The sequence below is a fragment of the Caretta caretta genome, chromosome 1, assembly GCF_965140235.1.
Source record: "Caretta caretta isolate rCarCar2 chromosome 1, rCarCar1.hap1, whole genome shotgun sequence".
Lineage (NCBI taxonomy): Eukaryota > Metazoa > Chordata > Testudines > Cheloniidae > Caretta > Caretta caretta.
In genome coordinates this window covers 249,108,149-249,134,925 of record NC_134206.1, presented here as the reverse complement: position 1 = coordinate 249,134,925, position 26,777 = coordinate 249,108,149, and the positions used below count along the sequence as shown (strand labels likewise).

The 26,777-nt window shown below is 44.5% G+C and overlaps 1 protein-coding gene across 2 annotated transcripts in view; it reads left to right on the top strand.

Moving 5' to 3' along the window:
* CREB3L2 (cAMP responsive element binding protein 3 like 2) overlaps positions 1-26,777 on the top strand; it is a 110,330-nt gene that overhangs the window by 39,647 nt on the left and 43,906 nt on the right. For both annotated transcript variants that reach the window (XM_048830447.2, XM_075122887.1), the window contains exon 2: positions 21,418-21,634. In XM_048830447.2, the coding sequence (XP_048686404.2) occupies positions 21,418-21,634 (217 nt within the window). The remainder of the gene's footprint in view (positions 1-21,417; positions 21,635-26,777) is intronic.

Sequence of the window (26,777 nt, the reverse complement as noted above, 5' to 3'; positions counted from 1 at the left end):
CATAGAAATCTTTCTGATTCTGCAAACTCAACATCATGACTTCACTTTTAGGGGTTTGATGTGCTGTGGAGATGGGGGGAGGGAAGCCGTGACACATGCTGGTTTGGGAATTAGCAAGCTTGGTAAGAGAAACTATGAAATACGTGACTGATAAATGGGTTCTTTATTTGAAAGTTGTCCCTTGGTATGAAAGTATCTCATGATTTCTCTTGGCCTTGTAGGGAATCTCCCATTACTGCCAAAATCTGTGCTCCACACACAGTGTATACTTAATTTAGAAACTGAATACACAATGGCCCCCTGGTGGGGTCTTGGTCATGTGTGTGTATTTGGGCTTCTGTCTAACTGCAATTTCTCCTCTGTTCCTCATAAGGAAATGAAGATTATCAAATATGGGAAAGGGAGTAGCTTGTGTTTTATGGCTTTTTTTGATCCCTTTCTTGGTACCCTCTGAACCTCAGAAATAGACTTTGGGATCTCCCACCATACTTTCTCCTTTCTGGATCCCTTTGAGCTATTTATTGAGTCACAGCCATCTGTCAAACAGAACATGACAGAGGCGTTCCTGTGGAGCATTGCTCTTTCAACAGCTGATCGGGAACACTCCTTAGTGACATACCTAAGCTCTTACCTTCCCCAGGGGGCTAGGAGCGCTCCACAGCATTTTCAGCCTTTAATGCCAGGCTGGGCAGTGAGAGACTTGAAATGAAACCTATGTGGCCTCTATGATAGCACAGAGCCCCAACAAATAGGCGCAGGGCCTGGTCCTTAAAAAAATAAAATAAAACAAAAAGGGCAGACCTTTCCTAATGGATTATTCCTGGAGGATTTGCCTGCTCATGCTGTTGACTTCAACTGTAGGGTTTATTTGCCAGTTACTCCATTCAGAGCCTTATGGGAAGTGTATGGGTTGCTATGTGTACACATGAGCAACCTTTGGCTCTAAACCTTGATTCTTGAACTGTGCTCCCTGCGTGGGATTTCTGATAAGGACATCAAAAAAGCTGTTGAATTGGAATGAGAAGCAGAATCAGCTAGTTTTCCCCAGCTCTGAGGTGTACAGGAGTCTCTGCAACACCCTGCTGGTCACATGGGCAGCCTCTGCTTGTTACTTAGAGGCAATCTTGATCCAGTTTTCTGGCTTGAGGGGCCTGACTAATAGCAGAGGCTGGGCTACAGTGAGCTGGAGGAAATGAATATACTTAATGTGGTTTGTTGCAGAAGGAAGTTGGGAGGTGGAGGGGGCATCAGGTTTTTGTTCTTATCAACTGTCACTCTTCATATTCCTCCTTATCTTCCTCCAATATCAAATACCCATTCTGGGATTCTGCCAGTGTTTCTCTCAACGCCTCCCTCCCAAAATTCTTCCTTAGCCAAAGCCTGACCGAGAGTTTAAAACCAGCTGTTTTTAATATTTAAAAAAATGTCGAATACTCCCTCCATGTATGCTTCACTCCAGCATGTGTGATGTTGCAATTGTGAGGTATGGAGGAGGGGAAGCTATAGCTTAGCAGGGGGGTGGGGGGGTAGCTTTTTTCCTTTTTCTTCCTTCTCCCTCTCTTCCCCCTCCTCAGTCCCATTCCCTGCCCTTCTAAAGGAAACTCTGGCTGCATGTATGGGAGTGTGCTTATTTTTGGTCAGTCATAATAGGGCAAATTAGAATATGCTCTTCAGAATCTTCCATGTGACCCCTCACTGTGACACGTGTTGACTTCCATTGGTTTAGGGAAGCAGGAATCTAAATCCCTCGGCCTCTGTGTCTTTTCCCCCACTCTCCGTTGTGGCTAGAAAAAGAGGAGTGTGATATAAGTTAGATAGGCTAGAATGAAAAGTTCTTGCAGCTTTAATCCTGCAGTTGCTACAGATTGACTCCATAATAAGTGGCACTAATTACAGGATATAATGCACTGACACTTACTTGGCAAAAACATCTATTTGGGAATGGAATAGATGCTTTCATAATCTTTGCATGCCGCTCATCTCTTCTACCCCCCCCCCCCCCAGTGTTTTTCTCCATTGCTGTTGCTTTCACAGCTTTGCCTTCTAGTCTCTTCTCTCATGGTGCCAACTCTGCTCCCACATGTTTTTCTCAAGGCACCAGTGGTACAAAGTGGCCACAGTGCAGGGGTGAATTTCCCCTCGTAATTGTTACAGTGATGCGCAAGGATAAACAGCGGGGGAAACGCAGAAAAAGAGCAAATGGTCCTATCACTCACTAAACTATCTAAGGAGATGTGCTAGTGGAATACTAAGCTTCACAGGGAAGATCTAACTTTCAGCTTTGTGGTCAGAAGTGTCTCTCCCCTGTGGTTGCCCTGTCCTGTGATGGAAAGGTTCCCACCTGCCCCATTGCTCTCTGGAAATTAATGGCTGTTCTTCTGGGGCCTGAGCCTTCACTTGTTAACCTTCTCCTCTGTAAAGTTGACTAAACAAGTAGTAGTATTTCCTGAGATTGTAACTTTCTGTTAGTCCCAGGAAACTGGAATGCAGGCTCTAAAAATGGGGGTGGGGGTGGAGGGGGAGAAACCCTTAAAACAAAACTTAGGCAAACAGTATACATGCTTTTCCTTATATGCAGTATAGTTGTAGCAATAGGTGCTGACTCTGTGGGTGCTTCAGGACTGGAGCACCCATGGGGAAAAAAATTAGTGGGTGCTTAGCACCCACTGGCAGCTAGTTCCTTCCCCTCCCTCCCTCCCAGCGCCTCCCACCCACCGTGGATCAGCTGTTCCATGGCATGCAGGAGGTGCTGCGGGGAGGGGAGGAGCAGGAATGGGGCGTGCTCTGGGGAGGGGGTGGAACTGGGTGGGAAGAGGCCATCGGTCCCAGGATATTAGAGAGACCAGGTGGGTGAGGTGATACCTTTTATTGACAAGCTCCCTCAGAACACCATCCTCACTGCCATGGATGTCCCTTCCCTATACATCAACATCCCTCACAATAAAGGCATAGCTGCCTACCTCAAATATTTACAAGACAATGGACAAGCCTCGGATGTCTACACCAAACTCATCCATTTCATCCTCCCCCATAACAATTTTACATTCAACAATAAACACTTGCCCAAACCATGGGAACAGCCAGGGCTACTGGGATGGTTCCCCAATGTGCCAACCTCTTTGTGAGTCACCTTGAAGAATTTCTGGACAAATGCACCATAAAACCACTGATATACATGGATGATATTTTCATCCTCTTGCCAGATGGCTTAAACTTCCCTATAGATTTCCACCACAACTTCTTAAACTACCACACATCCATTAAACTCTCTCTGGAAGACTCGCTCCCACACTTACATCAACTTCCTAGACACCGCAATCAGCTTCAAAGCAGAACCCTACAGACAACCATATATAAGAAAGTGACTGATCACCACACCTACCTTCATAGATCCAGTAACCACCCCAAACACACCAAGAAATCTGTTCTCTACAGCCAGGCACTCAGATACCATAGAATATGCTCTGGGGAGAAAGTCCAAGATATACACCTGAACACATTTAAAAGTGCCTTCACCAAACAGATCTACCAGAGAAGCAGATCGCATCATGGAACAGACCACCCGGATACCTTGAGAACCTGATTAAACACAGAAATAGAATTCCCTCCAACCACACACCCCTAGTTGTCACCTAGCTCCCCACAGTGGAGCCCAATACAGGGTGTCATCACACTACTACAACCCATACGCGATGGGGACCCCATCCTGAGAGAGAGCTTTCCTGAACCCCCACTTCTGGCCTTCAAATAACCCCCTTGACTTCTCAAAGCTCAACACTAGAAGCAAACTCCGCTCAGACCAAGACACACCAACTCAGTGACACCAGGTCCTGCCAGAACAACAGATGCAAAACCTGTGGACCTATCTCCACTGCTACAATGATCCATACATCACACATGTCAAGATCCATGGATCCTACACATGCCTATCACATGTGGTATATTCTTCATCCAGTGCACTAAATGCCCCAGTAACAACTATGTGGGTGAAACCAGACAACCACTACACTCGAATGAACACTCACAGGAAAGTAAGACACCAACAACCTATCACCTGTGAGTGAACACTTTTTTTTTTTTTTACAAAGCGATCACTGACTTCTGTCCTCATCCTCAAATGAAACCTGAACAAGGCTTTCAAAAAATGAGTGTTGAATTCATGACTCTGCTAGATACTAAAAATTGTGGATTGAACAATCTGTAATCCACGAACTCCCCTTTTTGTCCTATGACTGCAGAGGTGTTAGTGGGCCACTGTAGCATAAGTAGTTATCACACATTCTAAGGGACCATTTAAGGTAAACAATCTGTTCCATCTTGCATTTAGTTGTGATGCTCAGGAGTATCTTTTCCAGACCTGAAGAAGAACTCTGTGTGGCTCAAAATCTTCTCTCACCAACACAAATTACTTGTAAAAGTGAAAAGGGATTACCTCACCCACCTTGCTTTTCACTGGACATTTATTTGCCTGGTCTTATTCCCCATTCCCTCTTTTGGGCCTCTGTGACCATAAGGATGTTTCCTTTGTGAACTTTTACCAATTTACAAAACTTAAAGTACTTGACCTAGACAAAAGTAACACCTATTTCAATTAATGGTTTCTTCCCCAGGTGGATTAAGACAGTGTGCCTATTCTAAGGGAGAAAGCATTGTAGGGATGTTGATTTCATGAAATTGGTGTATTGCATTGTTTGCCTATCACATCTTTTAGGGGAGAACCTCTTTCATGCACTGGCATACAACGTGCTGTACAGCTTTGGCTGTACCAGTGCATTCTGGGATTCTTAAAGTACCTATCCCATAGTGCTCAGCACTGTTTCTGGGAGCCAAAGGCTTTTGGGTCATTTCCAAACATAGGGCACTTCATGGTGGGATGGAATTAGGAGGACCAGCTGAATTGATAAAGTTGCAGTGCTTATGAATTCCTGCCCAAATTGGGGGGGAGAGTTTATATACTCAGTCCTGAGTTAAAGGCATTGTTCCAGGTATTGCAATAGATTAGTACAACCACTCCACTGTTCCTAAGATTCTTGGAACAGCTGTAGTTTGAACACAAGGCTGAACAAAATTGCAAGCTCAGAACACTTATCCAATGGTTTGGGGTTGGTGATGGTGGGCGGTTGGTAGTGAGGGACCAGTATCATTGGCTGGCAGGTATCATACGCTGTGGGAGCCTCTCTCTCCCCAAATGGCCTGGTATGGCCCCATCCATGCTCCACCCCCAGACCACCTCCTGCAGTTCACTGGCCCAGGCTGGCTGGGGCTGGCCGGCCTGCCGCAGGGACTTGGGGCACTGGGCGCTCGGGCCACGCTGCCTGCCTCGCGCACTGGGGCTGGGGTCTGTGGTGGGAGTGTTCTGGGATCCTGCAGGGGAAGGGGGGAGAAGCAGGGCCTTGGGCACAAGGGGAGGGGCTGGGGGCTAGCCTCCCACAACGGCTGGGTCACGAGCCGCTCATGCTGGTATTCATCAAAACAGTGGGCTCCATGTGAAGATGACAGATGTCAGTGTTAGTGCTGGCTGGGAGGATGGGGCATCTGTCTTGGATCACAAGCAGTGTGAACCTTTGTGTTGCAAGCAAGGGAAACCATAAGGTACTTATTTACTGAGAAATTGAAAGGGTTCTTGATTGTGCGTTTTTTTGGGGGGGGGGTTCCATCTGCCTAGTTAGATTACATATAGGTGATCGTGTGATCCAAAAACCAGCCACGCTCCTTAGTGAATGATACTGAAGTTGTAATGCCCATCTCAGCATTTGAACACAAAGTCCTGTCAATGTTCTTTCTCCCTGCACCTAGATAATGGATATCTCCCTGATAGAGAGGGCAACAGTTTACACTGGGCAGGTCATAAAACCCATGGCTGATGAGATCATCATCCCTAGGCCATTTGATCCTTGAGCTCTGATGAAGGCTATGGGCTATTGTCCAACATGAGGTGTCATGCCTGTGGATTGCTACACACACACACACCCACACCCCGTTAGGCTATGGACACACTACCACTTACCTTGCTCAGGGGTGCGAACAAGCCACCCCCCGAGTGATGTAAGTTCCACTGCCCTAAGCACCAGTGTGGACAGCGCTGTGTTGGTGAGAGTTGCTCCCACTGACAGCTCCCGCCGCTTGCGGGGGCTGGAATAATTAAGTCGACAGGAGAGCTCTACCCCGTTGTCTTAGAGCATCGACAGTAGTGTATAGCCAGAGCCTTAGACTACTCTTTTCTTGCCTCTTCCCTCAACACCTTCACTGCCTGCTACTCAATGAAGTGACTGTTCATCTATTTGGAGGGTGAGGGGGTGTGTGGACTTTTATTTTATACACCAACTGTTTTGATCATTGTGCATAATTATGATACTCGGGCAACATTTCAGACATCTGGCTCAAGGCACTTAGATAATTGGCTTCACTTTTGAAAAGCGTAGAGCACTTAAATAAGGATTTAGGAGCCTAATTTTAGGTGCCCATTTTTGAAAATCTTAACCTTGGTATTTTTAAATGAGTACAGAAAATGTAATTGCAAAGCAAAGGCTAGTAAGTCCTAGTGAAATAAAAAATAAATGCGAAACCTTTCCTTTAACCGTTTGGATCTAAAAACAAAATCTTAGCTATTTTAGAATACCTGGGCAACTGAATTATAGGACTCTACAGTTCCACGGAGGATGTCTAGTTATAAGTGACGGGAGTAAAGTTAAAGCCACTAGACATCTCAAGATGAACAGTAGCGCCCATAAATCAGATTTGCTATTTCAATATTGAAACAACAATGAAGAGTTTTAATTCTTAAATATGGAAAGAAATAAGCACTCTTTAAAAAGATTTTAAAATGTCCTATCCGTCATCAAAACAGCAGGCAACAGTACAGAAATTCTACAGCTGGAGCAAATATCAAACAGTGCTTCCTATCTACTCTGTTCAACATCTTTTGTCTGAGGATCTGGCCACAATACTCCTAGTACCTTCTGCACAGGAATGGTGTGAGGCTCGCTCACTGTTTGCAAAGCAATTCTCTGGGCCTTTCATCCAGCGTTATGCTGTATTACATGCAAGGGCTGAAATTAACTTTTTCGGGCTGTAGTTTTGTGGGGATGAGGAAAAGGAAACAGTCCAGTCCTAGCCATCATCAAATTAAGTACTGAATACATCTGTCTTGTCAACCATTACTGTAGTAGTAAAATCCACATACACACAAGAGGATATTAGAATAATTGAGTGGCAATAACTGATGCCAATTATGCAGCTACAAAACATTTTGTTCTTCCTGCCTAGGGCAACAAACAAGCCATTAAAAGCAGACTAGTGAGCCACAAAGCTGTGGGTGAGAGAGTTTAACTTTTTAAAAACTCATTGTTTATCCAGGGGTTAGCTAAAAGCTGTTATCTGAAAGTGCAGCTGAAGGATCCTCATGTGTTTTTTAAATGCAGGTTTCTTCCCTGCAGATGTAACAATTTACAGACTTCAACAAATTCTCATCCCAGAACAAATATTTCTTGCTGGCTTCATGCTCACATAGTATGGCTGGGAAGAGAATAGCTGCTTCTATCCCTTCCTTATTGTAGGTCACTTTTTTTTTTTAAAACTGGTATAAGTGAGCAATGCTTTGCCTGGCTGCCTGTTATCAGTAGAGAGACCACTAACCGAGTGGGATGGAGGCTGAACTGCTTTCTGTCTGGGATGAGTCATGTTGGCGGGAGATGGTGCTGGGAAGTTTGCATGGCTGTTGCCTGTTCTGAGGCTAATAAAGACTGTCTCCAGAGCTGTCAATCCAGCACACTTTGCAAGCAGTAAAATCACTCTTAATAAAAAGTTATGACGATAGTGTAACTAGAGATGGGGGTGGCGTGCTGGAGAAGAGTGCAGGCAATATTAATCTGGCTTCTCAGGCTGAGAGCATAAGAGCAGCCTTATGAAAAGAACGAGGTGTATTCCAGTTAGCCTGGTGTACAGGGATAGGGGGCAAACAATAATAGCTGGGATAAGAGAACAAATGTTGTCTGCCCAGTGACGTAATCCAGTCACTTGGTTCTAACCTAGCAGACCTAAAACCAAATTGAGATCTGTGTAGGACCCTGATGTGGTTCTTCCTGGATGGCTTCCAGCCAACTGACTCATGGCTGTGGAGCTCAGGCCAGGGTGACTCATTTGTTCACAATCCCTGATTTTATAGAAAGAGGGCGGGAGGTAACAGAATATATGCACAACCCGTTTAAAGCGAGATTAGACTCAAGAGTCCTGCACAGGTTGTGGGGTTCTTGATTTATGATTCTAGGTGGCTGGGAACCAGCGGTGCCACCCATTTCCCTGCATGGGAAGATGATCCCATATAGAGGGATGTCTCTGCACAATAAGGTGGGGAGAGGGCACAATTTGGTTCATGTATTCTCCTGATGCAAGGACTCAAGTCTAGTGCAGACAGCAACATTTAGCTTCCCCAAAGTGGGTGGGGTGGGACCGTGACCCAACCTGTCCCTCCACAGCAGCCCACAAAGTTGTTCCCAGGTCAGAGCTCCAGGAGACTTTGTGCCTGCGTTAGACTCAGGGCCTGAGAGAGCTCTCACTGGAGCAGCGTGCCTCTTCACTGCATCCTCTTTAAACCCTGAATGATTATGGTTTTGGGAGGGAAAAATGGCCCCTAAGGTCTTGTTTTCTTGGAGCTGGTAAAAGCATGTAATCAGAGCCCTCACTTTCTGGAGGGGGAGAGGGCAATGAACCAATATGCTAATTTAAGAATCCCTGTATTACTTCATGAGAGGTGGGTTGGAAACTAGACCATACATCTAGTCAATAGCTGATTTTAGTGTTTTCCATGGAATTGTGTATGGATTTGTGCAGTATAGAGCTGCATTGTGAGATTTACCCAGCATGGACTTTGACATTTCTAGCTGTGTAAACGGAGTGAGTTGGGAAGATGTGAACACTGAGCTACCATGTGAATCCATCAGCTCTGACTTTCCTGGCATTTGTTTGCCAGCTGCTGACGCAACCAAAATGTTACTTGTTTGTTGGATTTTTCTTGTTACATCCAATTTTATTACTAAATGTTAGAATTAGTAAATACTGGTGTGAAGTCTGCATTAACAGGCCTGGTTAAGTAATCCAGATTGTTCTAATGCATTCCTCCACACAGGTTCAAGTGCCAACTCCATACTGTGCTTCATACACCCCTGCAAAGAAGGACATTTCAAGTCAGCTGACTGCCTGATAACAAATTTCATAATAGAGTAAAATGTAATGGCAGGTGATTATCTTGTTTTTGTACATTGGTTTTAGTTTGAATTTAGCACTGGTAGAAGGTGCCAGACTGACAGGCCGGAAAATTGAGATCCTCTCCATCCTCAGAGTGGATCTGTGAGCCATGGCAGTGCAAGCCTCCTTATGCTGTCCCACCAATATCCTTCAAACCTAACCTGACCTGGAAGGACATCGTCCAAGGACCTGTCCCTCGGCTATATTGTCTGCCATATTAGGAAACAAATCTTCCACGCTGTTTTAAAAAGCTTGTGCAGCTAATGCAGCTCCACTACCAATGTGAGCTTTGTTTCAGCTAAAGGTGAGAAGATAGTTGAGTCTCCATGCCTGCTGGCTCCTTGGCACGGCTGTTCACGTTCGAGGTGGTGGCAGCTTTTGTGATGAGTGCAACTGTCTACTAGTAATGCCAAGTCTCAGTTTACGTAGGTCCCAGAATGGCCATTGGAGGGCAAAAAGTGGTTGTTAAAAATCATATCTTAAGAAAATAAAACAATGTAATTTAGGGGCCAACTTCTGAGCATTTTGGAAGGGGGTATGGTTCCTGCCATTGCACCCCTGTATAACAGACCAGAATCATGCTGTTTCTAGAATTAAGATGGGCTTTACTTATGAGTGCAGGGTGTATATAACATGTGTCCCAGCACTCACGTGAGCAGTTGATTGTGTGGCAGATTTACTCCCGAGGAGGGTAGGCAGTGGTTCCACTACCATGGTCCCTCAGGGAAGCAATTGAACTCCATCTAGGATATATGCTGAATAATGCTTTTTCTGGATGTCCTGGCTCAGACCCCTCTCCCCCCCCATTTAAAAAAAAAAAGGGGGGCAGGACATATACACTGAGCTGGAGAACAAAGGGGAAATGGTGCTAGGCTGCCCTTGGGAGCTCTCACCTGGGTGGACAAAGGGGCAAGAGAGGGAGTCCATCAGAGCTTGGCTGGCTCATCGGGACACTGGTTTAACTTCTGCCTCTGTGCCAACTAAGGACTTTCAGATTCTGTAGGCCAGGTGACTAATAAATCGTTGCCTTGTTCTGAAAAGGCTGCCTATGTCATTATAAATGTTCAATGAGAACATTGCACCCTGAAGGGACACAGTACAAGCCTCCAGCAAGAGTCTAGCTTGGCTGGATTCTCTTCAAGGAGCCTCGGAGAGAGACAGGAATTGTTGGTGCCGAAGGTCCAGTTTGGGAATTGTGGAGGCCACAGGCTTGCCCCTGCAGAACTGTGTGGGTTCTTGAGCCCACCACACTAAGGTGTTACTCCCAAGAGCTTGGTTATAGGCTGGGGCATAGACCAGACCTTGTGACTCCGTGACAAAGGTCTATCTAAAGTTCCATGCATTCCTGGATCTGTTTGCTTACCACAGGCGATGTCTTTAGGAGTTCTGTACTCCCAGCAACCACTGGGGACATAGGCAAGAACAGATCAAAGCAAATGTCCTGAACTGTTTTAGAACAACAGCAGTGGGGTTGTAATTCTCCCTGTTCATAAATTTGAAAATTGTAAGCATCCTTTACTACATTTGTTTAAATAAAGAAAAATAAAGTTAAACTTGTTCTCATTCAGCAACTTTTATCAAGGTGAAAAGAAAACAAAAATCCCCAAGAAAAATATAAAAGGAGATCCTTTTTAATATGCAGGGAAGACAGTTTAATCCTACAAGTTTCAGAGTAGCAGCCATGTTAGCCTGTATTCGCAAAAAGAACAGGAGTACTTGTGGCACCTTAGAGATTAACAAATTTATTAGAGCATAAGCTTTCGTGGGCTACAGACTAGGGTGACCAGATAGCAAGTGTGAAAAATCATGATGGGAGTGAGGAGGTAATAAGCACCTATATAAGAAAAAGCCCTGAATATTGGGACTGGCCCTATAAAATTGGGACATCTGGTCACCCTAAACTGGATGGACTCCATGAACTCATTTCATACAAGCATTATAAGGGGGAGGCTTTCAGAAGCCCAAAGTGCAGTTAAGTGGTTGTCCATGGAAGTTGGTCGCCTAATCACCCTTTGTGCCTTTCGAAAGTCTCCCCCATAATTGTTGCTGAAATGCCTTTGTTTTTTGATTCTGTAGAAATGCAAGTGTTGAGTGAGGACTTTAGTTTCCTTTAAAAAGAATTCAAGTTGCTCTTTAACAAGTGTTCCATGTGGCAGTGATTTAAATTGGACCAAAAGTATCAGTAGTTTGAGTGCAAATGCTTTTGTGCTGGCTCAGACTGAGGAGAGACCCAGTTCTCTCCAATTGTCTGTCTTTGGATTCTGAATTATGTGATCTGAACCTTGGCAGCTTGGTGACTGAGGATCCACAGCTGACCAGCATTCTGGATTATATCACAAAACCATATAGAACAAGATTAATACAATTGGAACAAAGTTACAGAATTTTTTTTAAACCTAAATGCCATATATTGTGTATGCAATATTCCTGCTTTTGGTACTAATGCCTCGTTTCCCAAGATCCTGCTGATTGCTTGCACTCCAGCTGTCAGTGAAAGTTAAAAGCCTAAAATAAGAGAAGCATGTTAAATTTCCCCTCTCCACTGCAGGGTTTGTGCTCGCGCGCGCTCTCTCTCTCTCTCTCTCTCTCTCCCTCGTTTTGTGATGTGAAATGCTGTTCCTTCTTTCTTTCTTTCTTCCTTCAAGTGGTCCAGGGAAATTCCCCTTTAAGAAAACTGGAGGAAGAAAGTGTCAGATTTGAAGCAAATGAAGTGAAATAGCATCTACAAAGCTGCTGTGATTCCACAATATCCTAGAACCTCAGGAGGTCATCCCCAGGACCTGAGGCAGAACCCAATAAATCTAGACCAGGGGCGGCCAACCTAAGCCTGAGAAGGAGCCAGAATTTACCAATGTACGTTGCCAAAGAGCAGGGCCGGCTCCAGGCACCAGCGTTCCAAGCAGGTGCTTGGGGTGGCAGCGTTGCTGCGGCGGTGGCAATTCGGCGGCAGCTTCTCTCTTCCGCGGCGGCAATTTGGCGGTGACAGGGTTTCCCCCCCACTGCTTGGGGCAGCAAAAACAGTAGAGCCGGCCCTGTCAAAGAGCCACATTAATATGTCATCAGCCCCCCACTCCAACCTGCAGCGCCTCCTGCCTGGCAGCCCCATCAATCAATGCCTCCCACGCCTCCTGCCCATCGTGATCAGCTGTTATGTGGTGAACAGGAGGCTCTGGTGGGGGGAGTGAGGGCACAGCAGGCTCAGGGGAAGGGGTGGAGTGGGGGCAGGGCCTGGGGCAGAGAAGGGGGTTGAGCAGTGAGCACCCCCCAGCACATTGGGAAGTTGGCATCTATAGCTCCAGCCCTGGAGTCTGTGCCTATGCAAGGAGCCGCATATTAACTTATGAAGAGCCGCATGCGGCTCCAAGCCACAGGTTGGCCACCCCTGATCTAGACCATCCCTGACACGTGTTTGTCTAACCTGTTCTTAACAATCGCCATGCCAAAGAACATTCTTCTTCCTAGCATATGCGCAACGTGCCTCAGATGACACATGACCCGGATTCATTGCTGAACTGGTCCACTGGTTGGATCATTAATAGACTTGCTCAGACTCCTGAGATGGGGCTAGCCTTGGGGTTGCTTTAATATTTCAAGTGGCCAATTGGTCTGCAGCCATATTGCATTGGGCTTTCATCCTGGTAATTTTGATTTGGTCTCACCTTACCTGGATGTCATACTTGGAAGGGATACCTTCAAGCATGTCTTTCTATTAGTTGCTGTGATGAGATGGTGATTCAATAGATGTTTCTCTTCCCAGGGTTGTATGAATAGAAGTCAGGGTGCAAAGGGCACTGTACTGCTGGAGGAAGCCATCTCATGGATGAGATGTGAACCCAAAGACCTGGATGGTTGCAAAGAGCCAAGTGGGATCTTTGACTGCAAGCGTAGAACACTTAACCTTGGTTCTTTTGGCTAAATTCCAATCCAGCTAATTACATTCTGCCTCCCTAAATTCTCCTTGTACAGTAACTCCTCACTTAATGTTATGTTCCTGAAAAATGTGACTTTAAGTGAAATGATGTTAAGCAAATCCAATTTCCCCATAAGAATTAATGTAAGTAGGGTGGGGGGGGTTAGGTTCCAGGGAAATTTTTTTCACCAGTCGAAAGACTGGTTTCAGAGTAACAGCCATGTTAGTCTGTATTCGCAAAAAGAAAAGGAGTACTTGTGGCACCTTAGAGACTAACCAATTTATTTGAGCATAAGCTTTCATGAGCTACAGCACACTTCATCAGATGCATACTGTGGAAAGTGTAGAAGATCTTTTTATACACACAAAGCATGAAAAAATACCTCCCCCCCACCCCACTCTCCTGCTGGTAATAGCTTATCTAAAGTGATCACACTCCTTACAATGTGTATGATGATCAAGGTGGGCCATTTCCAGCACAAATCCAGGGTTTAACAAGAACATCTGGGGGGAGGGGGTAGGAAAAAACAAGGGGAAATAGGTTACCTTGCATAATGACTTAGCCACTCCCAGTCTCTATTCAAGCCTAAGTTAATTGTATCCAATTTGCAAATGAATTCCAATTCAGCAGTCTCTCGCTGGAGTCTGGATTTGAAGTTTTTTTTGTTGTAATATCGCAACTTTCATGTCTGTAATCGCGTGACCAGAGATTGAAGTGTTCTCCGACTGGTTTATGAATGTTATAATTCTTGACATCTGATTTGTGTCCATTTATTCTTTTACATAGAGACTGTCCAGTTTGACCAATGTACATGGCAGAGGGGCATTGCTGGCACATGATGGCATATATCACATTGGTGGATGTGCAGGTGAACGAGCCTCTGATAGTGTGGCTGATGTTATTAGGCCCTGTGATGGTGTCCCTTGAATAGATATGTGGGCACAGTTGGCAACGGGCTTTGTTGCAAGGATAGGTTCCTGGGTTAGTGGTTCTGTTGTGTGGTATGTGGTTGCTGGTGAGTATTTGCTTCAGGTTGGGGGGCTGTCTGCAGGCAAGGACTGGCCTGTCTCCCAAGATTTGTGAGCGTTGGGTCATCCTTCAGGATAGGTTGTAGATCCTTAATAATGCGGTGGAGGGGTTTTAGTTGGGGGCTGAAGGTGACGGCTAGTGGCGTTCTGTTATTTTCTTTGTTAGGCCTGTCCTGTAGTAGGTGACTTCTGGGAACTCTTCTGGCTCTATCAATCTGTTTCTTCCCTTCCGCAGGTGGGTGTTGTAGTTGGAAGAATGCGTGATAGAGATCTTTTAGGTGTTTGTCTGAGGGGTTGGAGCAAATGCGGTTGTATCGCAGAGCTTGGCTGTAGACAATGGATCGTGTGGTGTGGTCAGGGTGAAAGCTGGAGGCATGTAGGTAGGAATAGCAGTCAGTAGGTTTCCGGTATAGGGTAGTGTTTATGTGACCATTATGTGACTGGACACTACAGTGCTAATAAATGATGATCACATAAACACCACCCTATACCAGAAACCTACTGACCGCTATTCATCCTGCTGATCCACCCTGGTTCCAAGCCCCCACCAGCTAGCTGCAATGGGCTGCTCTTCCTGCAAGCAATGGACAAAGCAGGCGGCTGCCAAATGACATTATAAGGGAGCATTGCACCACTTTAAATGAGCATGTTCCCTAATTGATCAGCAACAAAACAATGTTAACTGGGCCGACTTTAAGTGAGGCGTTACTGTACAGTTGGATGCGATATCCTTTTCTGCCTTCTGTCCTAAAGTGTTACCTTGGACCGTTACATGCATGTTGGCTTCACTTCAGAGGTGGATTAAATCAGCGGTTCTCAACCCTGTCAGGATTATGATTACCCTCCCAGTCTGGCCTGCAAGGCGTCTTGGCTGAGGCATCTCCCTGGGCTGGGTCCGCTGCCCAGGGTCCCCCGCCCAGGGTCCCCCTCGCTCTCCCCAGCTGCTCACCGCACCTGGCTAAGGATTGCTCCAGCCCCAGCTCCTGCCTCAGGGCTGCTGCTGCTCTGCCTCCAGCTCTCTGGGCTGCTTTTATGGCCCCTCTGGCTCTGGTTGCTGCAGCTCTGCTCCCAGGACAGGTCTGCTCTGTGCACTGCTTCTGTGACTCTGCTCCCAGCACTGACCTGCTTCCTGGGCTGCTTCTCTGGCTCCTGTTGCTGTGACTCTGCTCCCTGGACTGCTTCTCAGGTTCTCTGTCCGGCACAGCCCTCGCTCCATTGCCAGCTTTTCATGCTGTAAATAAAGCAACCCACTTTCACAATAAGCCAAAAACACAAACTAATCCCTAAAAGAACCCCAACACTCTATGTGATGGGATCTCTGGGGTGCAGTCTCGGACTGTGGGACTGCTTTGGCCCCCTGAACTCTCTCCAGTCTGGGCTTTCTCTCAAATGCCTTGCTAGTTGCTAGTGAATGTAGCTCCCTTGCTGAACAAAGGTAGTTGTTAACTTGTTTGACACCCTGCCTGGGTGTTGGTTACTTTCCTTGCTGTTGTGTCTGGGGAGCTAATATCTGGACACAATTCTCATAACTTCATATGCATTAATGATATACATATATGGATAGAGAAATGACTTCCAGTAGATCATAACCTTTCCCCGGATACCTCACAAGGCACGCTTTATAGGTAAGATCACAATTCTATAAAAATGAGGAATATGTGAGTTCCAGGATGCTCCCCCAAGGTATAAAATGTCACACTCTACATCTGTGGCGCACAATTCTGCACGCACAATCATTTGTATACGAAACAGTCTGATAAGGAGGCCAAACTGAGGTTCCTTTAAAAATATGGCCCTTTATGCCTAAATTTAGGGAACACTTAATATAATGTTGCCTAGAGATTAGACCCCAAAGTGCTGCTCTATCTCTGTCTGTGCCACTGATTCATTGGGTTTCCTTAGGCAAGTCATTTAATCTCCGAGCCAAATTCACTGTGTTCTAGCTAATCCCCATGCCTCTGCCAATTTCCCACTGTTCCTGCCCATCTCTGCTGACCCACCAGCCAGGGTCCAGTTTTCCCCCATCAGCCAGGCTCTGCCCCCCAGTGGTCTTGTGCCTGGCTCTGCCACTGCCCAGCTCTGCTTCTCCCCAAAATTCCATGCCCGGCTCCACCCCACCGAGCTCGGCTCCCTCCACTCTATTACCAGCCCAGCTACCCCCAGTGCCCCGCCTGCAGATGACGGAGCAGCTGGAGGCAAATGCCAATCAACAACCACAAGCTACTTTAAAAGCCCTAACAAGTCCAAATACTGTACTAGCCAACCCACAGCACACAAGCCAACTAAGCCTAAAACAAGCCTAATTTCTGCTTATTGTCCACAGGTTTGGTATCATGAGTCAACCTCTCTCTCTCTCTCTCTGGCAGCTCCAGCTCACACAGGGGATGGGACCCCTCTGGCCTCCTGCCTCCCTCATTCGCTTGCCTGCCCTGTCAATCAGGCTGACCTGGAGCATTGGCCCTGGGGCAGCTTTTCTCAAATGTGACCACCAGGGGCTTTTCTTGTGGCCGCAGTGATTGTGGTGGGGGCGGCGGCAAGCAGTGGTCCCTCCCCGAAAGCCACCAGCAGGGGTTGGAACCTGCCCTCCTCTGGAGAGACAAATGCTGGAGGAGGAGGCGGCAGCTAGTGAGTTTCCCCACCTTCCTGGGGATGTAGAGTTGGGCTCCAGTCCTGGGGGGTGGGCAGCAGGCTCTGGCCACGGGGCTCCAACCGCTGGCTGTGGGGCTCGCCCCTGACCCCCGCTGCCTGCACTGGCCTATCATACATTTCCCCCCATCCCTCACTTCCTGATCTTCCCATCCAAGACTTAATTTGTCCCCTGGCTTGCCAGGACTGAGTAAGTCTGCTGCTGTGAAAAGTGATATTTGTATGTTTGTTAATATCACTTTTCACAGCAGCAGACTTACTAACTAGCAAGTCTTGTCTTTTTTGTTGTTGCTTCCTTTTCCTTTTCTTGGTTGCTTTAAAAAAACAACCATCCAACCCTCAGAGCACCTTATTTGTGTTTCTATTCTGTCTAGGGTCCTGTAAAGAAGAGACACAACTGTATATGATTTTTATTATTGAGTCTGCAAAAAGATTCAATAAATTACAATGATTTGGACGTGTGTGTATATATATTTGTTTTTCCTAAAGTTAAGTAAATATTTTAGGAAAAATTGTCAGCACGGCCCCCAGCAAGAGTTGGTGGCCGCACTTCGAGGCCACCAAAAATTTTGTTTTTGAGAACCCCTGCCCTGGGGACTGTAAGTCTCAGGGTCCTGATTTCCCATCAACCCTTCCTCTTGCTTTCTTTTTGGTATTGGGAGCAAGCCAAACCAAAAAAACCCCACTCACTGTGTTTTAGTAAGGGGCCAACAGTCCCCTTGCCCAGGGCCACAGGGGAGCCCTGTGTAACTGCTCTGCTTGCTACCCCCTAACTCTGGCCTTGGCTTTTAATCTACTGAAAAACAGTTTGCAAAAAGAAAAAGTACTTGTGGCACCTTAGAGACTAACAAATTTATTTGAGCATAAGCTTTCGTGAGCTACAGCTCACTTCATCGGATGTATGCAGTGGAAAATACAGTGGGGAGATTTATATACACAGAGAACATGAAACAATGGGTGTTATCATACACACTGTAAGGAGAGTGATCACTTATGATGAGCTAATACCAGCCGGGGTGGGGGTGGGGGGGTGGACCTTTTGTAGTGATAATCAAGATGGGCCATTACCAGCAGTTGACAAGAAAGTCTGAGGAACGGGGGGGGGGGGGAATAAACATGGGGAAATAGTTTTACTTTGTGTAATGACCCATCCACTCCCAGTCTCTATTCAAGCCTAAGTTAATTGTATCTGGTTTGCAAATTAATTCCAATTCAGCAGTCTCTCGTTGGAGTCTGTTTTTGAAGTCTTTTTGTTGTAATATTGCGACTTTTAGGTCTGTAATCGCGTGACCAGAGAGATTGAAGTGTTCTCCGACTGGTTTATGAATGTTATAATTCTTGACATCTGATTTGTGTCCATTTATTCTTTTACGTAGAGACTGTCCAGTTAGACCAATGTACATGGCAGAGGGCATTGCTGGCACATGATGGCATATATCACATTGGTAGATGTGCAGTTGAACGAGCCTCTGTTAGTGTGGCTGATTTGATTAGGCTGATGTGATGTGTATGATAACACTCATTGTTTCATGTTCTCTGTGTGTATAAATCTCCCCACTGTATTTTCCACTGAATGCATCTGATGAAGTGAGTTGTAGCTCACGAAAGCTTATGCTCAAATAAATTTGTTAGTCTCTAAAGTGCCACAAGTACTCCTTTTCTTTTTGTGGATACAGACTAACACTGCTGCTACTCTGAAACCTGAAAAACACTTGTGGCACGTGTGGGCCGTGGAATTTTTGTAGCATGTTGGCAGGGGGATCAGAAGGGAAAAAGGTTGAGAACCTCTGGATTAAATGATCCCTGGCATATTTGTTTAAGGTAGCAAATCACATTTTAGGATCCTTTGGGATGGAAAGTGTTAGTAATTTTTTTAAAATAATAATGGAATAGATGATATGGGGTCAGAAATGGGAGATGGTGATTGGGATGCTTGTTTTGTATCCTCATTACTAAAGAATCAGAATAAGCACGCACAAGTATTTTAGAGAGAAAAATGTTCCGAGCCTGCCCTATAAAACTGAAAACAAATATGACTGATGCGCTCCATGGGCATGGAGGAAAAGGAAGCAATACATACTGTGGAAAATCCATCTTTAAGAACAGTACTGCTTATCACATGATTGGCCATGCTTGTGTCTTGCACTAGTTCGAACAGCACTTTCTGTCCTTGTTTACAGTTTGACAATAGTTGAATACCTTGTCTTGTCAATAACAACATTTTGATTTTGACGGAGATAGGATAGGCAAACAAAGGCCTATTTTTCTAGCCTGCTTGTCCAACAGTGAAGAATTATGGTGCATACCTACTATTGCAAATATTTAGAGGCAGCGTGGGAAGTGATGCACTAGTGAGTCCTTGGCTCTATAAATTCATGTAAACAATGGTTTGAAGTGATCATGATACTCTCTCTTTTTGGGTCAGCCAGTACTAGACCTGGAGTTTGTTTAGTAGCATTATCATTCGGGGCACTTAAAGATAAGCCTCTGCATGTATTTGTCCCTTTTTAACAGCCTTGTCACTAGCCAGATTCATGACTAGCATAGTCAGTGACCCAATTCCTCCTTTTTTCACTACCATTTAGTCCAGGGGTTCTCAAACTCGGGGTTGGGATCCCTCAGGGGGTTATGAGGTTATTACATGGGGGGTCATGAGCTGTCAGCCTCCATCCCAAACCTCGCTTTGGCTCCAGCATTTATAATGGTATTAAATATATAAACAAGTGTTTTTAATTTATAAGGGGGGGTCGCAGTCAGAGGCTTGTTATGTGAAAGGGGTCACCAGTACGATAGCTTGAGAAACACTGCTTTAGTCTAATAAAACCTTTTCTTGTCCCCAGTGGCCAGTAGAGTTTACAGGAGTCTGTTAATGCTGACATAAGGCCCAGTCCTGCAAGTTGCTGAGCCTCCCCCAGAAGGTTCTGTGCACTCCAAATTTTCAGTGAGTTTCATGGGATTCAAGACCAGTCAGCTCTTCACAGTTCAAGGCTTTTAGATTGCAAGCTGTCCTGGAGCTATAAAATGAGGGCATATGTGAGTGTAGCTGCACCATTTCCATTACTTGACTACACATCGCTGACTAGTTAAACTCTTAATTTATGCTCAAGGGAGCCAAATCTTGAATCTGTGTTTCCTTGTGCAGGAGAGAGAATAAAAGCCAAAGTCAGTACTGCCTGCAAAAACAGAGCAAATAAACCAGGGACTTAATTTCCCCTTTCAAGATATTATAGCTTAATTAATAAGATTCCTGTATACATTAGCTGTTAATGCAGGATACCTGATTGCTTGGAAGAAGTTACATTTCCATCTTTTTGTTCTGCTTACTTTTTGAAGTATGAAAAGAGAACCCCCTGGGTGTGTGTGACTAATGGAAACTGTGTTATGCTCTGTCTGTATATGCCAGGCCGCTGTCTGGAATTGTTTCCTGAAATGCAATTACTAAATATCAGCACACACACTAAGCTTCCTGCCCCTCGAAGGAAATATAATAAGAGCTGCAAAGTTTGCATCTTGACTGAAACTACCCCAAAGTTTGGATATTAATCAAATCGGGAGGCTTGGTCCAGGCCCATCTCCAAAAATAGACAGTCTCATGCACCTTAAATGTAACCCTTGCTGTGTACCAGGGAAGGTCTTATTAATGTTGGTAGTTTGAACCCCTATTACTGCAGAGTTGAGAACCTGAACTTTAACATTAGCCTCCTGTCAAAAATAATACAACATGCAGCTATTCAGCCTGAATGTAATTCTTTAAACCAAATGTACTAGCGGTTTGTACCAGAACAAACACAGTTCAGGGTTTTGATCCTTTCTCTATGCTAGGGTAAGATGAAGGGAATGTTCCACACCACTGGAATAGGCACACTTGGGCTTAAAAGATTGATTGGTTCACTAAATACTGTGGATCTGATCACCCGTTCCCCCCTCCATCCTTTCTCTGTGGCTCAATGAGCCTGTAAACCCCATGGAACAGGTTACATATACATACAAAGGATGTGTTTTGAATATAAATACTTCAGGGTGTTTCCCTGCATGACTGGATGAAATATGCTTTTTCATTAATGCAATACACTCCAAATTGCATCCTGGGAACAAAGGGCTTAGCTTCAGAACATGGCAACTGATCTTATTTTCTGCTTTCAGCACCATGGGCTTTTCTCTGTTTGGCTCCCTATAAATGTCTAAGACAATCACCACAGCAACTAGGCATTTTAAAGGGCCTGCTCATTCACTGGTACACATCAGTACGGATCTCTGCCATCGTCCACCAACTAAGAATCTGGTTCCATGTATATGGTCTGCTTACTTTATTAGCAATCCATAAATACAGATAATTATAGTTTTCTTTAACAGTTTGCTTCTGATGAGACAGCATAGCTAAATTAACATACATACATGAGAACCTTTTTGTTCTATCTTCAGTGTGGAGTAGTGATTAAAGCAGGGGATTGGGAGGCAGGACTGCTGGGTTCTGTTCCTAACTGGCACAGATGCATGGTGCAGATACTGCAATTATTTTGGTCAGTTCATCTCTGTTGTTGGCCAGAGACACCCATTAGATAAGAGTTCTTCCCCTTCTGTCTTCCCAGCACTTCACGGAGTTCCTGGATGAGTTTTCACAGGATGTCCTGGGCCAGCTCTTGAATGACCCCTTCATGTCTGAGAAAAATGAGATGATGGAAGTGGAGCTGTCCCCAGTATCCCCAGCTCCCCTCATCCAGGCAGAACACAGCTACTCCCTGTGCGGCGACTCTCGCCCCCAGTCTCCACTGACCCACGTTTCGACTGATGACAGCTTCAATGAAGGTAATGGTGATGTGGATGAGTTGATGCTGACCTTTGTGAAAAAATCACTGTTGTGTGCATTACTTATGAATGGCGCAATATCCTAGCTGTACAAGTCTAGGACGGTAATACTTTTAGTAAAGTAAAATGTGAACATGCACGAGAGTGAATTACAATAACTAAAAATAAATCGGAAGAAGCGTATGGTTTTTAATTTGGCTATAAATCTGCAGACCGCATAAACTAAGATTGTCACCAGGCAGAGAAATTCCACTCAGCTGAAACTACTGATCATGAGCTCCTGGAATTCAACATATTAAAACATGGGCTTATCAAAGGGGAATGAAATTTGAGGGAAGTAGGCTACCAGGTGAGCTCTTATGAGCATAGAAGAAAGTTAGGGAATCATAAACCACCCCATCCAAAAATCTTCAAATTAAGCTGCCTAATGCAAGACGTTTAAATCCAGTGCTGAGCACTTGGAGCTATTCCATCCTCAGCAGCATTGAAGAAATAGCCACCTATTTTGGTGCCTAATTTATTAGGGCTGTCAAGTGATTAAAAAAATTAATTAGGATTAATCATGCAATTGTGCTGTTAAACAACAATAGAATACCATTTATTTAAATATTTTTGGATGCTTTCTATATTTTCAAATATTTATTTCAATTACAACACAGAATACAAAGTGTACAGTGCTCACTTTATATTTAATTTTGTTTACAAATAATTGCACAATAAAAAACAAAAGAAACAGTATTTTTAAATTCACCGAATACAAGTACTGTAGTGCAGTTTCTTTATCTTGAAAGTTGAACTTACAAATGTAGAATTATGTACAAAAAATAACTGCATTCAAAAATAAAAACATATAAAACTTTAGAGCTTATAAGTCCACTCAGTCCTGTTTCTTGTTTGTGTGAGCGATTGGCTGAACAAGTTTGGTTCCAATTTGCAGGAGATAATGCTGCCAGCTTCTTGTTTACAATGTCACCTGAAAGTGAGAACAGGCATTTACATGGCATTGTTGTAGCCGGCGTCACAAGATATTTACGTGCCAGATGCACTAAACTTCATATGTCCCTTCATGATTCAACGAGCGTTCCCGAGGACACGCGTCCATGCTGATGACGGGGTCTGCTCAATAACGATCCAAAACAGAGCGGACCGACGCATGTTCATTGTCTTCATCTGTGTAAGATGCCACCAGCAGAAAGTTGATTTTCTTTTTTGATGGTTCGGGTTCTGTAGTTTCCACATCGGAGTGTTTCTCTTTTAAGACTTCTGAAAGCATGTTCCACATCTGGTTCCCCTCAGATTTTGGATGGCATTTCAGATTCTTAAACTTTTGAGTCAAGTGCTGTAGCTATTTTTAGAAATCTTACATTGGTACCTTCTCTGTGTTTTGTCAAATCTGCTGTGAAAGTGTTCTTAAAATGAACATGTGCTGGGTCAACATCTGAGACTGCTATAACATGAAATGTGGGTAAAACATAACAAGAGACATACAATTCTCCCCCAAGGAGTTCAGTCACAAATTTAATTAACACATTTTTTTAATGGGCATCATCGGCATGGAAGCATGTCCTCTGGAATGGTGACCGAACCATGAAGGGACATAAGAATGTTTAGCATATCTGGCACATACATACCTTGCAATGCCGGCTACAAAAGTGCCATGCAAACACCTGTTCTCACTTTCAGGTGATGTAAATAAGAAGCAGGCAGCATTATCTCCCGTAAATGTAAACAAACTTTTTTGTATTGGCCATTAGCTGAAAAAGATGTAGGACTGAGTGGACTTGTAGGCTCTAATGTTTTACATTGTTTGTTGGTGGTTTTTTTGAATGAAGTTATGTAACAAAATCTACTTTTGTAAGTTGCACTTTCATGATAGAGAGATTGCACTATGGTACTTGTATGAGGTGAACTGAAATACTATTTCTTTTATTGTTTTTACAGTGCAAATATTTGCAATAAAAATAAGTGAGCTCTGTACACTTTGTATTCTGTGTTGTACTAGAAATCAATATATTTGAAAATGCAGAAAACATCCAAAATATTTAATAAATTTCAATTGGTGTTCTATTAACAGTGGGATTAATTTTTTTGAGTTAATCGCGTGAGTTAAGTGTGATTAATCAACAGCCCTATAATGTATGTATTTAGGAATTTAATTGCAGTGACCCAGATTTTCAGACTTGGGCATCTGAAGTTAAAGTTCAACATACTGCTGCCATTCACTGGAAATGGGGTGGGGGTGGGGAAGTGAGACAAGAAGCGTCCAGTGTCATTTCTCTGTAGGATACTTCTAGATCTAAGAATAGAAAAGAACCTCTCTGGGAAATGAAGGTGAGGGGAAGGAAAATAAACCAAAACGTTAGTTAGCTAAGGATTTCAGGAAAAAGATGAGGTAGCAAAAAAGCAGAATGGGTTAATGCTGGAATGAGGTTGATGTAAGAAGGGCTTCTATAAATATATCTGGGGAGGAAGTAGACTCACTAATAAACAAGGAAGGAGATTCTCAGCGGGTGGACATGGGCATAGCTCTGATAGCTGAGGATCTGGCCCAATGATTCTAAAATAGTTGAGATACTGAATTACTTTTGGAAATTAGGCTCGTAGGGGGGAAAGAGTTGTGGACAACTGAAGCAGTAATAGAGACCTTGTGAAGATGATTAGACGGTTGTAAATAGGCACAACTCTTATGGGGTGCTTGGGCATAAGGGGAGGGCTATGGATCAAGGAATGGTGAGCATTAGCAGATTTTCATAGCGGAGTCACTGGCACAGGCACTGATGTGCGGAGCAGGGAGGGAGGAGATTCAGCCCTAGCCTGCCTTTTCTGGTTGGGGAAAGCATATATATGTAAAGATGCCAGCAGATAAGATAGAGCTCTGACAGCCAGTACCTGGCAAGGAGATACGATAAGACTGTGAATAACTGGTGACTATTGAGAATAAAAGCCTTAACCGACTTTCACTCATAATAACTAGTTTACATTTCAGGGCTATTTTTGCAATGAAAAGCAGTATAATCATAAGCTGCATTTTTTTTTAAAAGGGGAGAGACTAGTGCTTAGGTCTATAGTATTAGCAGTCTAAGTTGTTCATAACGATCACCAAAAACCTGAGTTTCCAAAGATTCTAGTTTTATGGTACTTAACTCTAAAATAACCCAACCACACTTCCTAAAAATCACTCAAAGGCACTGGCTCTCACTGAGGACAACTGAATGAAACCAATGAGTTTCTGGGTGAAACAGTTTTGTGAAATAATCCAAAAATGTTACATAACAAAAAGCTCCAATTTCACTCATGTTTCCAGGCTGCCTTGTCTGATTATCTTCACGCTCTCTTTATGTGGGAAAACTTCTCTTATGGCTAGAGAACATGCACAAGAAAATTCAGATAGAAAGCGTGGTGTGTTGTGGTTTTTTTTTTTTTTTTTTTAAGAAGTGTGATGAAGGAAGAGGTCTGGGCTTTGTTAGCTACCTTTATGACAAGTCCAATGAAATTCAATAGGGGTGAAACACCAGAAGTTAAATAGGGTTCAAAATGTTTGTTAAAAATCTATAGAATTTAATAGACATTCTTTCTATGTAATTCAATAGATGGGTTTAAAAATAGAAAATTAGAAAGCTTTTCATCTGTTAAATTATATAGAACATTCCCATAAGAGCTGTTAAGATCATAACTCTGGAGTGGAGTCACTAGCATGGCTCCATAGTAGCTGTTAAAACAAAAACAGATTGGAGAATACTTGGAGGAAAACTTCTTGCGTTTATGGCTGCAAGATGTAACACTCGGGGGTGTTAAATACATTGACTAAGTGTTGAACTAATTGTCCTGATGGCTTTTAGAGGGGGAAAAAATCTAGAGAAATGTAGCTCACGAAAGCTCATGCTCAAATAAATTGGTTAGTCTCTAAGGTGCCACAAGTACTCCTTTTCTTTTTGCGAATACAGACTAACACGGCTGTTACTCTGAAACCTAGAGAACTGTGGAAGTACTGGAGGATATGGGGTTAAGAACTGAATTTGTCTCCTATCTTCAATGAAGTGAGGTGGGGATGGAGCACAAGTGCTGATAATTCCTGTCCAATTTTAACTTCAGTCCTTGGGGGAATAATGGGACAAATACTAACAGAGCATTTGCATACGACTAACAGATAACAGGACTAGGATCAGGGGTGAAAGTAACTTAACCGACTTACCTGTATGCAGGGCAGCCGGGATCCTGGGCAAGGTGGGGTGGGGGTTGGCTCTAGGCCCCCGGAAGGGGAGGGGCCTCAGGCGGAAGGGCCAGGCTGGGGCCAGACTTCCCCAGCCAGCCCTTCAGTGCTGCCTGGACCACGACATCGGGGCTCCGGTAGTGATTTAAAGGGCTGGGGGCTCCAGCCACTGGTGTGGTAGCAGCAGCCACGGCTGGGAGTCCTGGGCCCTTTAAATCACTGCGGGAGCCCTGGTCCCTTTTAAATCACCGGGCCCTGGGTAGCTGCCCCTTTTGCCCTTTTTCCCCCTCCCATCAGCAGCCCTGCCGGTACGGTCAGCTGTGTACCGGCAGTCACTTTCTTACCAGTACACCGTACCGGCTTACTTTCACCTCTGACTAGATTTGTCCAATTCCAGAATAGGCGTTATGAAACAATCTTGCATTTTTCAGGAGAGGCCGTAGGTACTTGAAATGTGTGGGGGGAAATCAAGAGATGAGGCCAGATAAGAGGCTGAGTGTAAAGAATGTGTAAAAGAATCTCATACTCTAAAATATTAGCCCACTGAGCAGATGGCTTGACTCCTACTGCTGTATATTTGCATTCACTCCAGGGAGATGAGCTGTGATCTTACTAACAAGGGAGAAAATTCCGCAGGAGGGGAGCAGAAGCAGGCTAGATAAAAGGCTTCTGCATATACATGCAGAGGGAATCCATAATGATGAGGAAAAGAGAGCTAAGAAAAAAGTAGTACAGGCCAATTGGATCAGATTTTGATCTAATTTAAGGATCCAACCCTGTAGAACGGGGCCCTTATTTTATAAGACTTCACGTGGGGCAGCGTGACACTCTCCTCAGGAAACCCAGAACTGTAAGCCACCATATAGCCCGTGTGCCTCAGCAAGTGAGAGCTTTGCTGCTGCTAAACTGTGTCAGCTTTCTGACGCTCCAGCC